This window comes from Heterodontus francisci, chromosome 8 (assembly GCF_036365525.1).
Source record: "Heterodontus francisci isolate sHetFra1 chromosome 8, sHetFra1.hap1, whole genome shotgun sequence".
Taxonomy (NCBI): domain Eukaryota; kingdom Metazoa; phylum Chordata; class Chondrichthyes; order Heterodontiformes; family Heterodontidae; genus Heterodontus; species Heterodontus francisci.
In genome coordinates this window covers 50,750,050-50,763,442 of record NC_090378.1, presented here as the reverse complement: position 1 = coordinate 50,763,442, position 13,393 = coordinate 50,750,050, and the positions used below count along the sequence as shown (strand labels likewise).

Genomic DNA, 13,393 nt, shown 5'->3' with positions numbered 1-13,393 from the left:
AAAGCACACATATGTGGATTTCAGGCAAGTGCAAAATTGGGAATGGATATAATGCCCAACTTCAAAGGCTTGAATTCTGAGGAATTCTGGCTATTTTACTTTGGAAAACAACTGAGCGTGAACCTCAGAAGCATACAAGACAGTATATGGTACAGAAACGATAAATCTAGAACTTCAAATTAAACCATGAGATTAGGACATGGGTACAATAAGGTCAAACAAATAAATTTCAAACTTAGGATTGATGTCAGGAAGTTCTTCCTTCAGAAAAACAGCGATCAACCCTCCCCAGATTTCCGAGTAGGCTATTGGAATCAAAAAAACTGAAATGATTGAAGGAACAGCTGAATTCAAAGGTGGCGGGGGACACTACATTTTCCTCTGGATGGATGAAGTAAGATGCGCGAGTGGGATTCCTCATTTGTAACTATCTTGTGATTCTCTTCCCCCTTCTCCATGATTGAGCATCCCACCAATGCTCATCATTGAGTCTGACACACAAAGGGGCACTTAGGGGAGGTACCAGCAACTGTGAACTGTACCCCACCCTGAGCAAACAGTTTAGCGAAAAGGTGGCAAACGGTTAATGGAAACTTGCAAACTAAGCATATTTTTCTATTTCACCAACAGTTTACATATCTGAGTAAATCACAATGGCAAGTAAGGTTTTCTGTGTATGTTCTGAGCAAAAATATAAATGGCACACAACTAAAAAAGAATACCTTTCCTGAGGGCCAAGCTTTTGTAGCATTTTCATATACTGAAACACAATATGTGCAACCTATATTAAAAGCAAAACAGGAGTTATTATACAGTAAACATATTCAATTGGCACTTAATGCTCATAAATTGGCAAGAAGAATAATTTGTTTTGAATAGAGCAACAGCCCCGACAAACAAATTTTTCTGCAGCACCTGTGGAAGAGCCTGTCACTCTAGAATTGGCCTTTATAGCCACTCCAGGCGCTGCTCCACACACCAATGACCACCTCCAGGCGCTTACCCATTGTCTCTCGAGATAAGGTGGCCAAAGAACGAAATTAATAATTTGTGGGCCAAAGAGTAAAACATTCTGGAAGCATTACTGATAATTAACAGATGAATAAACAATTACTACTGATTTCCTTTACCTCATAGAACTTCTGATAGCCATCATCAGTTAATGTTATTGAAATGTTGAACACGGAATATGTTGAATTCTGTTCAAATCCAGTTTCACCATTTCCTCCAAATAAGGCAAGAGCTAAACATCTGGGAGAAAAAAAATTGTGTCTGTGAAGAATAAATATGCAACAAAAGTTATTTGTGTACTAAATTTCCGAACAGAATGAGGCCAACGTGTGCGCCAGAGCTGTTCTGTCTGCACCAATTCACAGGACACAATACACTATAAATAGGGATGGAGACTGGTAACCATGGATTTCCATCTGTTTCCACTCGGCCGAAATGCAGGAAAAGGGTAGCTGAATTCATTAATTCAATGACAGGAATGGCATCATAATGCATCTCGCATCTTTCCCTGACCTTAATACCAGTACAGCAGTGACAAAACTGCAATTTTGCCTTCTTTTGGTTTTGTAGATGTTTTCTTAATTCAGTTACCAGTCAATCGTTCAAAAAGAATTACTACAGATAGCTACAGATATTGTCACAAACTCAAGTAATACAAATGTTTCAAATTTCATTCGTTATCTGTAGTGCTCAAGGCACCAAGCCATTTTCAAACGATCAACTGTGCAATTTGCTCATTAAGTGACTCAAAAAGGTGTATAAAAGTAATGGAGTGACTCCTGACAACACAGAGCATGCGCAGAGCGATCGTGGACGACATCAGTGTGTGCGAACATTTGCCGGCTTGCCAGGATGAATGTGCGCACATGAACGTGGTCATGCAGACCCCCACCTGCCAAGAATGAGGCATATTAATTTTGTCATATGAACATTGATTTTAAACTGTTGCTGGAGTGAAGAAAGGGCTTGTTAAAAAAAATCACCAGACACTTGGCTGGAAAAACATTTGCATACCAACAGACAGTGCTTGGGAGAGGCAAAGGACTATTCCCTGGTCCACTTAACCCGAAATGAACTGTGATCACCAGACACTGAAGGTGAGGAAGCTCACTTCCTTCAAGTAAAAGGTGTTGCTGTGGGTACCCACATGGGTCCTCGTTACGCCTTTTTGTGCGAAATTTCGAACATTCCTTGTTCCAGTCCTACTCTGGCCCCCTCCCCCAACTCTTTTTCCGGTACATTGATGACTATATTGGTGCCGTTTCCTGCTCCTGCCCCTGGAAAACTTTATCATCTTTGCTTCTAATTTCCACCCTTTTCTCACCTTTACCTGGTCCATATCCATTATAAGCCCACCGACTCCCACAGCTACCTTGACTACACTTCTTCACACCCTGCCTCCTGTAAGGACTCCATTCCATTTTCTCAGTTTCTCCGTCTCCGATGCATCTGCTCTGATGATGCAACCTTCCATGACATTGCTTCCAATATGTCTTCCTTTTTCCTCAACCGAGGATTCCCCCGCATGGTGGTTGACAGGGTCCTCAACCATGTCCGGCCCATTTCCCGCAGCTCTACCCTCACCCCTTCCCCTTCTTCCCAGAACCGCGACAGAGTTTTCACTTTTCTTCTTCACCTTTCACTTGTCCTCATTTTCCACCCAGCCTCCATATCCAAAGGATCATCCTCCGCCATTTCCGCCACCTCCAGTGTGATGCCATGACCAAACGCATCTCCTCCTCCCTTCCCGTCAGCATTCCGAAGGGATCGTTCCCTCCGTGACACCCTGGTCCACTCCTCCATTACCCCCAACACCTCGTCCCCTTCCCACGGCACCTTCCCCTGCAATCGCAGGAGGTGTAATACCTGCCCATTTACCTCCTCTCTCCTCACTATCCCAAGCCCCAACCATTCCTTTCAGGTGAAGCGGCGATTTACTTGTACTTCTTTCAATTTAGTATACTGTATTCGCTGCTCACAATGTTGTTTCCTCTACATTGGGGAGACCAAACGCAGACAGGGTGACCGCTTTGCGGAACACCTCCTCTCAGTCCGAATGCATGATCCCGAGCTTTCGGTTGCTTGCCTTTTAAACACTCCCCCCTTCTCTCATGCTCACATCTCTGTCCTGGGCTTGCTGCAGTGTTCCAGTGAACATCAACACAAGCTCGAGGAACAGCATCTCATTTACCGATTAGGCACACTATAGCCTGCTGGACTGAACATAGAGTACAATAATTTCAGAGCACGACGGGCCTTCCATTTTACTTTTATTTTTAGTTATTTTTTCTTTTTTTTTGTGTGTTTATTTTATCTCAGTTTGCCTACCCACTTTTTTTGTACTTGCGGCTGTTCAGTTTTGAGTCCGTTAACACCCTATCTGTACTAATGCTTTGTCTTTCAACACACCATTAACATATTGTTTACCTTTGCTCCATGACCTTCTAGTTGATTATTCTCTGTGACCTTGTCCTATCTACACCTTCTCCTTTGTTATCTCTTGTCCCACCCCTGCTTTACTTGCTTAAAACCTTTCACATTTCTAATATTTGCCAGTTCTGAAGAAGGGTCACTGACCTGAAACGTTAACTCAGGAAGAATAAAAAAACATATTATCTAAATGGTGAGAGATTGCAGAGCTCGGAGATGCAGAGGAATCTGAGTGTCCTAGTGCATGAGTCGCAAAAGGTTAGTATACAGGTACAGCACATAATTAGGAAAGCTAATAGAATGTTATCGTTTATCGCAAGGGGAATTGAGTACAAAAGTAGGGAGGTTATGCTTCAGCTATACAGGGCATTGGTGAGACCACATCTGGAGTACTGTGCACAGTATTGGTCTCCTTATTGAAGGAAGTTGGAGGCAGTACAGAAAAGCTTTACTAGACTAATACCTGGAATGGGTGGACTGTCTTATGAGGAAAGATTGGACAGGCTAGGTTTGTATCTGCTGGAATTTAGAAGAGTAAGAAGCAACTTGATTGAAACATACAAGATCCTGAGGGGTCTCGACAGGGTGGATGTGGAAAGGATGTTTCCCTTGTAGGAGAATCTAGAACTAAGGGTCACTGTTTAAAAATAAGGGGTCGCCCATTTAAGATAGAGATGAGGAGAAATTCTCTCAGATGGTCGTAAGTCTTTGGAATTCTCTTCCTCAAAAGGCGGTGGAAGCAGACTCTTTGAATATTTTTAAGGCAGAGGTAGATAGATTCTTGATAAGCAAGGGGATGGAAGGTTATCAGGGGTAGTTGGAAATGTGGAGTAATCAGTTCAGCAATGAACTTATTGAATGGCAGAGCAGGCTCGAAGGGCCGAGTGGCCTACTCCTGCTCCTAATTCATATGTATGTATGTATGTTTGTATGGACAAAAGAGCTGAAGTCCACAGGTGAGGTGTGAGTGACTGCCCTTGACTCAAGGCAGCATTTGACCGAGTATGGCACCAAGAAGCACTGGCAAAACTGGAGTCAATGGGAAATCAGGGGCAAAACTCTCCACTGGATGGTGTCATACCTAGCACAAATGAAGATGGCTGTGGTTGTTGGAGGTCAATCACCTCAGTCCCAGGACATCACTGCAGGAGTTCATCAGGGTAGTGCCCTAGGCCCAACTATCTTCAGCCGCTTCATCAATGACCTTCCCTCCATCATAAGGTCAGAAGTGGGAATGTTTGCTGATGAATGCACAATGTTCAGCACCATTCAGATACTGATGCAGCCAATGTCCATAGGCAGCAAAACCGGGACACGATCCAGGCTTGGGCTGATAAGTGGCAAAAAGCATTCGCGCCACGCAAGTGCCAGGTAGTGACCATCTCAAACAAGTTAGAATCCAACCATCTCCCATTGACCTTCAATGGAATTACCATCGCTGAATCCCCGATCAATATCCTGGGGGTCTCCACTGACCAGAAACTGAACTGGACCAGCCATATAAATGCTGTGGCAACAAGAGCAGGTCAGAGACTGGGAACTCTACGGCAACTAACTCACCTCCTGTCTCCCGAAAGCCTATCCACCATCTACAAGGCACAAGTCAGGTGTGTGACTGAATACTCTCCACTTGCCTGGATGACTGCAGCTCCAACAACACCCAAGAAACTCAACACCATCCAGAACAAAGCACCCCGCTTGATTGGCACCCCATCCACCACCTTAAACATTCACTCCCTTCACCACAGATGCACAGTTGCAGCAGTGTGGACCATATACAAGATGCACTGCTGCAACCAACCAAGGCTCCTTCGACAGCACCTTCCAAACATGCGACCTCTATCACCTAGAAGGACAAGGGCAGCAGATGCATGGGAACACCACCACCTGCAAGTTCCCAGTCAAGCCACACACCATCCTGACTTGAAACTCTATCGCCGTTCCTTCACTGTCACTGGGTCAAGATCCTAGAACTCCCTTCCGAACAGCACTTTGATGTAGCTACACCCCAAGGACTGCTGCAGTTCAAGGCAGCTCACCACCACCTTCTCAAGGGCAATTAGGGATGGGCAATAAATGTTGGCCTGGCCAGTGATGCCCACATCCCTAGAACAAATACATTAAAAAAAAGCTGCCTGAGAAGTCAGACAGGACCGATAGCAGAGTGCAAAAGTTGGGAATTTGCTGACAGTAAAATTCTCTAAGTAGAGGGTGAGTAGATCTCAAATGAAATTTGGTTTACAACATTTTGAACTTCTTAAACTTTAAAAACTGTAAAAGAATCTACAAGTTAGTTAACAGAAACTGCATGTCAGTGATAGTTAATTGTAAATCAGCTGCAAGTGATTGTTTTTTTTTATTCATTCATGGGATGTGGGTGTCAATGGCTACGCCAGCATTTATTGCCCATCCCTATTGCCCTTGAGAAGGTGGTGGTGAGCTGCCTTCTTGAACCGCTGCAGTCCATTTGGGGTAGGTAGACCTACAGTGCTGTTAGGAAGGGAGTTCCAGGATTTTGACCCAGCGACAGTGAAGGAACGGCGATATAGTTCCAAGTCAGGATGGTGTGTGACTTGGAGGGGAACTTGCAGGTGGTGGTGTTCCCATGTATTTGCTGCCCTTGTCCTTCTTGTTGGTAGAGGTCGTGGGTTTGGAAGGTGCTGTCTAAGGATTGCCCAAATAAGGGCAAACTACTGTGTAGAGGAAGGCACCTGTAACTTGGGTGTGGCTCAAAAAGGTATGTAAAACTAAACAGTAAATGTAGTACATCATAAGCAGAGGTTAAAAGTTGGAATTTGGTGCAGATGGGGAGGGAAGTGTTGCTTTTTGCCTCCATTACTTGTCATGGTTCGTGTAAGCTTGAGTATTTAATGTAAATATAAATATTTTAAATCTTTGTCCAGTGTTTTAGTGTTTAATGCAAATTAATGTGCAAAAAAGGAAAAAACTTACAATACCATGAAGTGGATATAAATAATCTACACTAAAATATGGCAGAGCAGGTTGTTTGCCTTGACTGCGGTATTTGGAACAAAAACAAGAAATGCTGGATTCACTCAGCAGGTCTGGCAGCATCTGTGGAAAGAGAAGCAGAGTTAACGTTTCGGGTCAGTGACCCTTCTTCGGAACTCCAGTATTTGGAAGTGTGCGGACAGTGAGACTGTCCCGAGCAAATACATCTGCCGTCAATGTCTCCGTCTTGAATCTCTCCGGCTCAAGTATTAAGCTAGAGTGCAAGTTGGAAACACCGATACATAAGGGAGGGAGAGAAGTATCCAGACAGTTTGCTCCAGATCTCGGCCACACCTTGTGTGCAGGATCAAAACAGGGTTGGTGTGACTCAGTGTACATAGTAAGGGGACCCAGGGGAGATAAAGAACAAGAATCCACAGAAATTGATCCTATCCCGTGGCAATAAGGGTAAAGACGGTCAGCAGGACAGCCAGAATGCTGACCACGGCATCTTGGAACAGCAGGCTGTCCAAAGTGGGGAGGAGAAGGAGAAGCCCAATGCAGTAGTTGTAGGAGATGTAATAACTAGGAGATGAAAAGCATTCTTTACAAGCAAACCCCAAGTCCCACATTGTACGTTGCCTATCTGGTGTCAGGATAAGGAACATCTTGAACTGGCTTGAAAGGATATTGGAGGGGGAGGGGAAGGATCCAGCTGTGATTCATATCAGGGCCAACAACTTCAGGAAGAGTAGGCAAGAGGATCTGTTTTGAGAGTACCAGGAACTAGGAGATAAATCAAAGAACAGGCCTTGAGGGTTATAATCCCTGGATTATTACCTGACCCATGTGCAAATTGGTGTAGAGATAAGCAGGTTAGGGAGGTGAACACGTGTCTGAAGGGGTGGTGTAGGAAAGAAGGATTCCATCTCATGGATCACTGGCACTAGTACTGAGACAGGAAGGAACTGTACTGTTAGGATGGGCTGTTCCTGAACCTGGCTGGGACCAGGATCCTAGCAACAAGGATAAAAGGGTGGTCATGAGGATTTTAAACTAGTAAATGGGGGGGTAGGGGGCACTCCGGTGGAAAAAGTAGTATTAATAGTTTGAAAACAAATGAAAGAGAAGAGAGTAGAGTAACAGCCAGAAATTGTGCTTTAGACAATGCAAGTAAAGGGAGAAATTAAAAGTTGTAAAATAATTAAATCAAAAGAAATATGTAGCACTTCAGAGCAGAAAGACAGGTTAAAGTGTGGGGCCCAAATAAGCCCTCTTCACACAAACGCAAGGAGCATATAACAAATTGAATGAATTGCAAGTGCAATTCAACTTGGAGGATATGACATGGTAGCCGTTATGGAGATATGGCTGCAAGGTGGTCAGGACTGGGAACTAAATAAACCAGGTTATAAAATCTACAGGAATAATAGGGAAAATTGGAGAGGAGGGTAGTAGCCTTAGTGATTAAGGGTGGAATCGCTTCAATGATAGGATACAAGAAGTGAAATCAAGCAGTGTAAACTTTATTGGTAGAATTAAGAAATAGAAAAGAATTTAACACTGTAGTGGGAGTTGTGTATAGGCCCCTGGTAGCACCTGTGAAGCTGTAGATTATATCAATGCAGAGATTAGACAAGTATGTAGCAAAGGCAGATGGCTTTAATGGAGGATTTTAACTTTCATATAGATTGGGAAAAGCAGACTATCACATGTCAAAAAGATAGTGAATTTCTTGAGTGTTTTCAAGATAGCTTTCTGCAACAATATGTCCTGGAACCAACAAGGGGGCAGGGCATTTGAGATTTAGTAATGAGCCAGATTTGGTTAACAGTCAGGCAGTACATGAACATATTATCTAATAACAATCATAGCATGATCCAGTTCAACGTAGTGTTTGAAATGAAGAAACACGAAACAGCTAAGATTTTAGATTTAGGTAAGACTGACTTCAATGCAATAAGCAGAAAGTGTCCACAATAAATTGGACAAATCTGTTAATGAGAAAAAAGACAGATAATCAGTAGGAGATGTTCGAAAAAGAATTTGTGATACAGAACCAGTTTATTTCCCCCAAGGGGAAAGAGTTCTAATTGTCGATTAAAAAGCCAGGAACAAGTAGAGGTAAGAGACAAGATAAAACTAAAAGAAAAAGCACATAAAATGCAAAATATGGGATAGATCTTGGCGAATGGGAGAGGTACAAAGGACAACAGAGTAACAAAACATACAATAAGAGCTACAAAAAAGGAGTATGAAAAGAAACTCGCAAGGTACATCAAAATCAACTTTTATTTTACCACATTGGGGGGTGTGGGGGGGGTGGAAAAGGGTGCTCAGGAGGATCCTGGGCCCCTTGAAAGCTGATAATGGTGTTATTGTCAAATGAAAATAAGGAAATGGCAGACAAGTTGAATAATTAGTTTGCCTCAGTATTTACAGGAGAGAAAGAAGTCAGCTGCCAGACATCCCAAGGAAATTAATATTGAACCCGGGACTCCCCAAAATTAACACAAGCAAAATAACAATAATGAAGAAAGTAAAGAGTGACAAACCCCAGGACCAGATGGTTTCCATCCTCAGGTTTTAAAGGACATAAGCGAAAACATTGCAGATGCGCCAACTACAATCTCCCGAAGTTTTCTCGATGCTTGAACTGTTACTTTACATTAGAAAGCTGCGCATGGCACTCCACTCTAAGAAAGGTGAGAAGGGGGAGACCAGGAACTTGTTCACAATATATATCAATGATTTGGTTGTGGGGACCAAATGTAATATTTCCAAGGTCGCAGATGACACAAAACTAGGTGGGAATGTGTCGTAAGGAAGATGCAAAGCGGCTTCAAGGGGATTTGGACAGACTTAGTGAGTGGGCAAGAACGTGGCAAATGGAATATAATGTGGAAAAATGTGAGGTTGTCCATTTTGATAGGAGGAACAGATGTACAGAGTACTTTTTAAATGGTAAGGGATTAGAAAGTGTAGATGAACAAAGGGACCTGGGTGTCCTCGTCAATAAGTCACTGAAAGCAGCAAGCATCTAAGAAGGCTAATGGTGTGTTGGCCTTTATCGCAAGAGGATTTGAGTACAGGAATAGTGAAGTCTTGCTTCAATTGTATAGAACTTGGTTAGACTGCACCTGGAGTACTGTGCGCAGTTTTGGTCCCCTTAATTTAGGAAGGATATTATTGCCATACAGGGAGTACAACAAAGGTTCACCAAATTTGTTCGCGGGATGGCGGGCCTGTCCTATGAAGAGAGATTGGGGAAACTGGGCATGTATTCTCTAGAGTTTCGAGGAATGAGAGGTGATCTCATTGAAACCTACAAAATACTGAAAGGGATAGACAGGGTAGATGCAGCTAAGATGTTTCCCCTGGTTGAAGAGTCTAGAACCAGGGGACACAATTTCAAAATAAGGGGGAAGCCACTTAGGACAGAGATGAGGAGAAATTTCTTTACTCAGAGGGTTGTGAATCTTTGGAATACCCCAACCGTAAGGGCTGTGGAAGCTCAGTCATTGAGTATGTTTAAAGTAGAGATTGACAGATTTCTAAATACCAATGACATAAAAGGATATGGGGATAGCGTGGGAGAAAGGCATTCAAGTGGATGATCAGCCATGATGATACTAAATGGCAGAGGAGGCTCAATGGGCTGAATGGCCTACTCTTGCTCCTATGTTCCTATGTTGTAGACCAGTTAGCCTAACATCAGTTGTCGGGAACTTAGCAGAGTCAAAAATTGAGAACAGCATGAATGCTCAATTGGTCAGAGAGAGCCAGCACGGATTTGTAAAGTGTAGGTCATGTCTGATCAATCTGATGGAAATTTTTTTGAAGAGCTGACTAAAGTAGTGGACAGGGGAATGTCTATGGATGCTATTGATCTGGACCTCCAGAAAGCATTTGATAAAATCCCGCATCATGACCGTGAAAAATGTGTCATGGACTGTGAAATCTCAGGTCCTCCACGAAATCGGGAATTTTGCAAACTTTGCACAAGGCTGAACTCGTTGATTGCTGGCCATGTGAACATCGTGCGATTTGCAGATTGACACAAGGCTCAACTCACTGGTTGGTAGATGAGGGAGGGTTTCTGGTGCAGTTTTGAGAGTGGCAGTCTCAAATATTAGCAGACAAGTGAGAATGCCAGAATGAGCCAATCAAAAGTGGCCACAACCATTACCGCAGCACATGGAGTGAAAAAATTTGGAAGCCAAATTCTACACGCTGATGGTGATACACTGTTTTGTACAAGCTGTAATGTTTCATTGGAACACACACAGCCGGCAACGGTTCAGAGCCACTTAAAAGTCCGAAAACTATCTCAGCAGAAAGAGAGCATCCGACAACACACTGCTAGGAAATGAACAAGTGTGTTCTTACATGGTAAAAAGCTCAAATAACATTACTTCTACGGTGAAGAGTCAAGCAATGTAGAAAAAGTGGCTCAATGGTTTAACAACTTTCTGCGGCGTTCCTGAAAGCTATGTGTATCTTGACCCTGCACAAATGCACATCTTGATGGTGGATTTAAACTTGTTTGATGTGATTCCTAGCTTTGACAAGAAGTGTAGGCCGGAGATTCCGGCTTATAAAAGCATTGCCTGCAGTTTTGGAACTCTGTGGAATGTAGAATTCTTCACTTTGCTAGGCTAGCACGGTGGTGTCTGACAATTCCAACAAATTCTGTAGATGTGGAGAGCTGTGGCTGAACACGGACAGGTGTTCACAGCACACAGGCAGGGAACTAAGAAAGAGACAGTTGCAGGTTGCTCCATGCTCACATTCGACCACTGACTTCAGCTTTTTACAATACTTTTTTTGAATATACAATAAATGCCATTTGAAACCAGAAACCACCTTTGTCTTTTTTTTGTTTTAAATAGATCCTTTTCATGGTTGTTGTGATGTTGTGAAATTTACAATTTAATTCACAATTAATAAAATGTTGTGACTGTGAAATTTGTAAACTTTGACCGTGAATTTGATAGGGGCCTACTCATGAGTCCATTAGTTGAAGCACATGGAATTAAAGGCAAATTATTGACCTGGTTAGAAAATTGACCGAGTGGGAGGAGACAGAGAATAGGTATCGTGAGCAGGAGCTCTAATTGGCAGTATGTGACTAATTGTGTCCTGAGCTGTTCACCGTATATAGGTGAGGGGATAGAAAAACACATATCCAAGTTTGGTGATGACATAGATAGGTTGCACTGTAACCAGTGTAGATAGAAACATAAAATTACAAAGAGATATTGATAGATCAAGTGAATGGGCAAAACTGTGGGAAATGGATTGCAATGTAATTCTAATGGGAGGAAAGATCTTATAACAGTCTCTATCACGAGGGACAAAGTATTTGACAAACTAATGGGACTAAAGGCAGACAAGTCACCAGGACCTGATGGCCTACATCCAAGGGTTTTCAAGGAAGTGGCTGCAGAGACAGTGGAGGCAATGGTCAAAATATTCCAGAACTCACTGGATTCCGGGAGGGTCCCAGCTGATTGGAAAACCACTAATGTGACGCCCCTGTTCAAGAAGGGAGGGAGACAAAAAGCAGGAAACTATAGGCCAGTCGGGAGAATGCTAGAATCCATTATTAACAAAGAAATAGCAGGACATTTACAAAAGCTTATCGCAATCAAACAGAGTCAACAGGTTTTGTGAAAGGGAAATGGTGTTTGACAAATTGGCTAGAGTTCTGTGAGGATATAGCAAGCAGAGTTGATAAAGGGCAACCGGTAGATGTAGTGTATTTGGATTTCCAGAAGGCATTCGATAAGGTGCCACATAAAAGATTTTTGCACAAGATAGGAGCTCACGGTATTAGGGGTAATGTAACCAGTGTAGATGGAAACATAAAATTACAATGAGATATTGGTAGATCAAGTGAATGGACAAAACTGTGGAAAATGGATTGCAATGTAATTCTAATGGGAGGAAAGATCTTATAACAGTCTCTATCACGAGGGACAAAGCATTTGACAAACTAATGGGAATAAAGGCACTAATGGGTGGCACAGTGGTTAGCACCGCAGCCTCGCAGCTCCAGGGACCCGGGTTCGATTCCGGGTACTGCCTGTGCGGAGTTTGCAAGTTCTCCCTATGACCGCGTGGGTTTTTGCCGGGTGCTCCAGTTTCCTCCCACAGCCAAAGACTTGCAGGTTGATAGGTAAATTGGCCATTGTAAATTGCCCCTAGTGTAGGTAGGTGGTAGGGAATATGGGATTACTGCAGGGTTAGTATAAATGGGTGGTTGTTGGTCGGCACAAACTCGGTGGGCCGACGGGCCTGTTTCAGTGCTGTATCTCTAAATAAAAAAAATTTAAAAAAACAAGTCACCAGGACCTGACGGCCTACATCCAAGGATTTTAAAGGAAGTGGCTGCAGAGATAGTGGAGGCATTGGTTGATATACTCCAGAACTCGCTGGATTCCGGGAGGATCCGAGCAAATTAGAAAACCACTAATGTGACACCCCTGTTCCAGAAGGGAGGGAGACGAAAAGCAGGAAACCATAGGCCAGTCATGGATTGAGGATTGGTTAACACAGAGAAGACAGAGAGTCGGATTAATGGGTCTTTTTCAGGTTGGAAAGACATAACTAGTGGAGTGCCATAAGGATCAGTCCTTTGGCCTCAATTATTTACCATCTATATTGATGACTTGGAGGAGGGGGCAGAGTGCAATATATCCAAATTTGCTGATGATACATAAATAGGTGGGAGGGCATGTTGTAGTGAAGACATGAGGGATCTGCAAGGGGATATAGATAGGTTGAGTGGGCAAAAACTTGGCAGATGGAGTTTAATGTAGGAAAGTGTGAGGTCATGCACTTTAGTAGGAAGAATCAAAAGGCAGACTATTGTTTAAATGGAGAGAGAGACTCCAAAAAAGTGCAGCAAGGGATCTTGGTGTTCTTGTGCATGAAACACAAAAAGTTAGCATGCAGGTACAGCAAGTAATTAAGAAGGCAAATGGAATTTTGGCCT

General features: G+C 43.1%; 1 protein-coding gene across 2 annotated transcripts in view; it reads right to left on the bottom strand.

Annotated features, from left to right (window-relative positions):
* LOC137372826 (nardilysin-like) overlaps window positions 1-13,393 on the bottom strand; it is a 168,985-nt gene that overhangs the window by 103,784 nt on the left and 51,808 nt on the right. For both annotated transcript variants that reach the window (XM_068037138.1, XM_068037139.1), the window contains exons 12-13: window positions 1,131-1,251; window positions 723-781 (exon numbers count right to left, since the gene is read on the bottom strand). In XM_068037138.1, coding sequence (XP_067893239.1) covers window positions 723-781; window positions 1,131-1,251 — 180 coding nt within the window. The remainder of the gene's footprint in view (window positions 1-722; window positions 782-1,130; window positions 1,252-13,393) is intronic.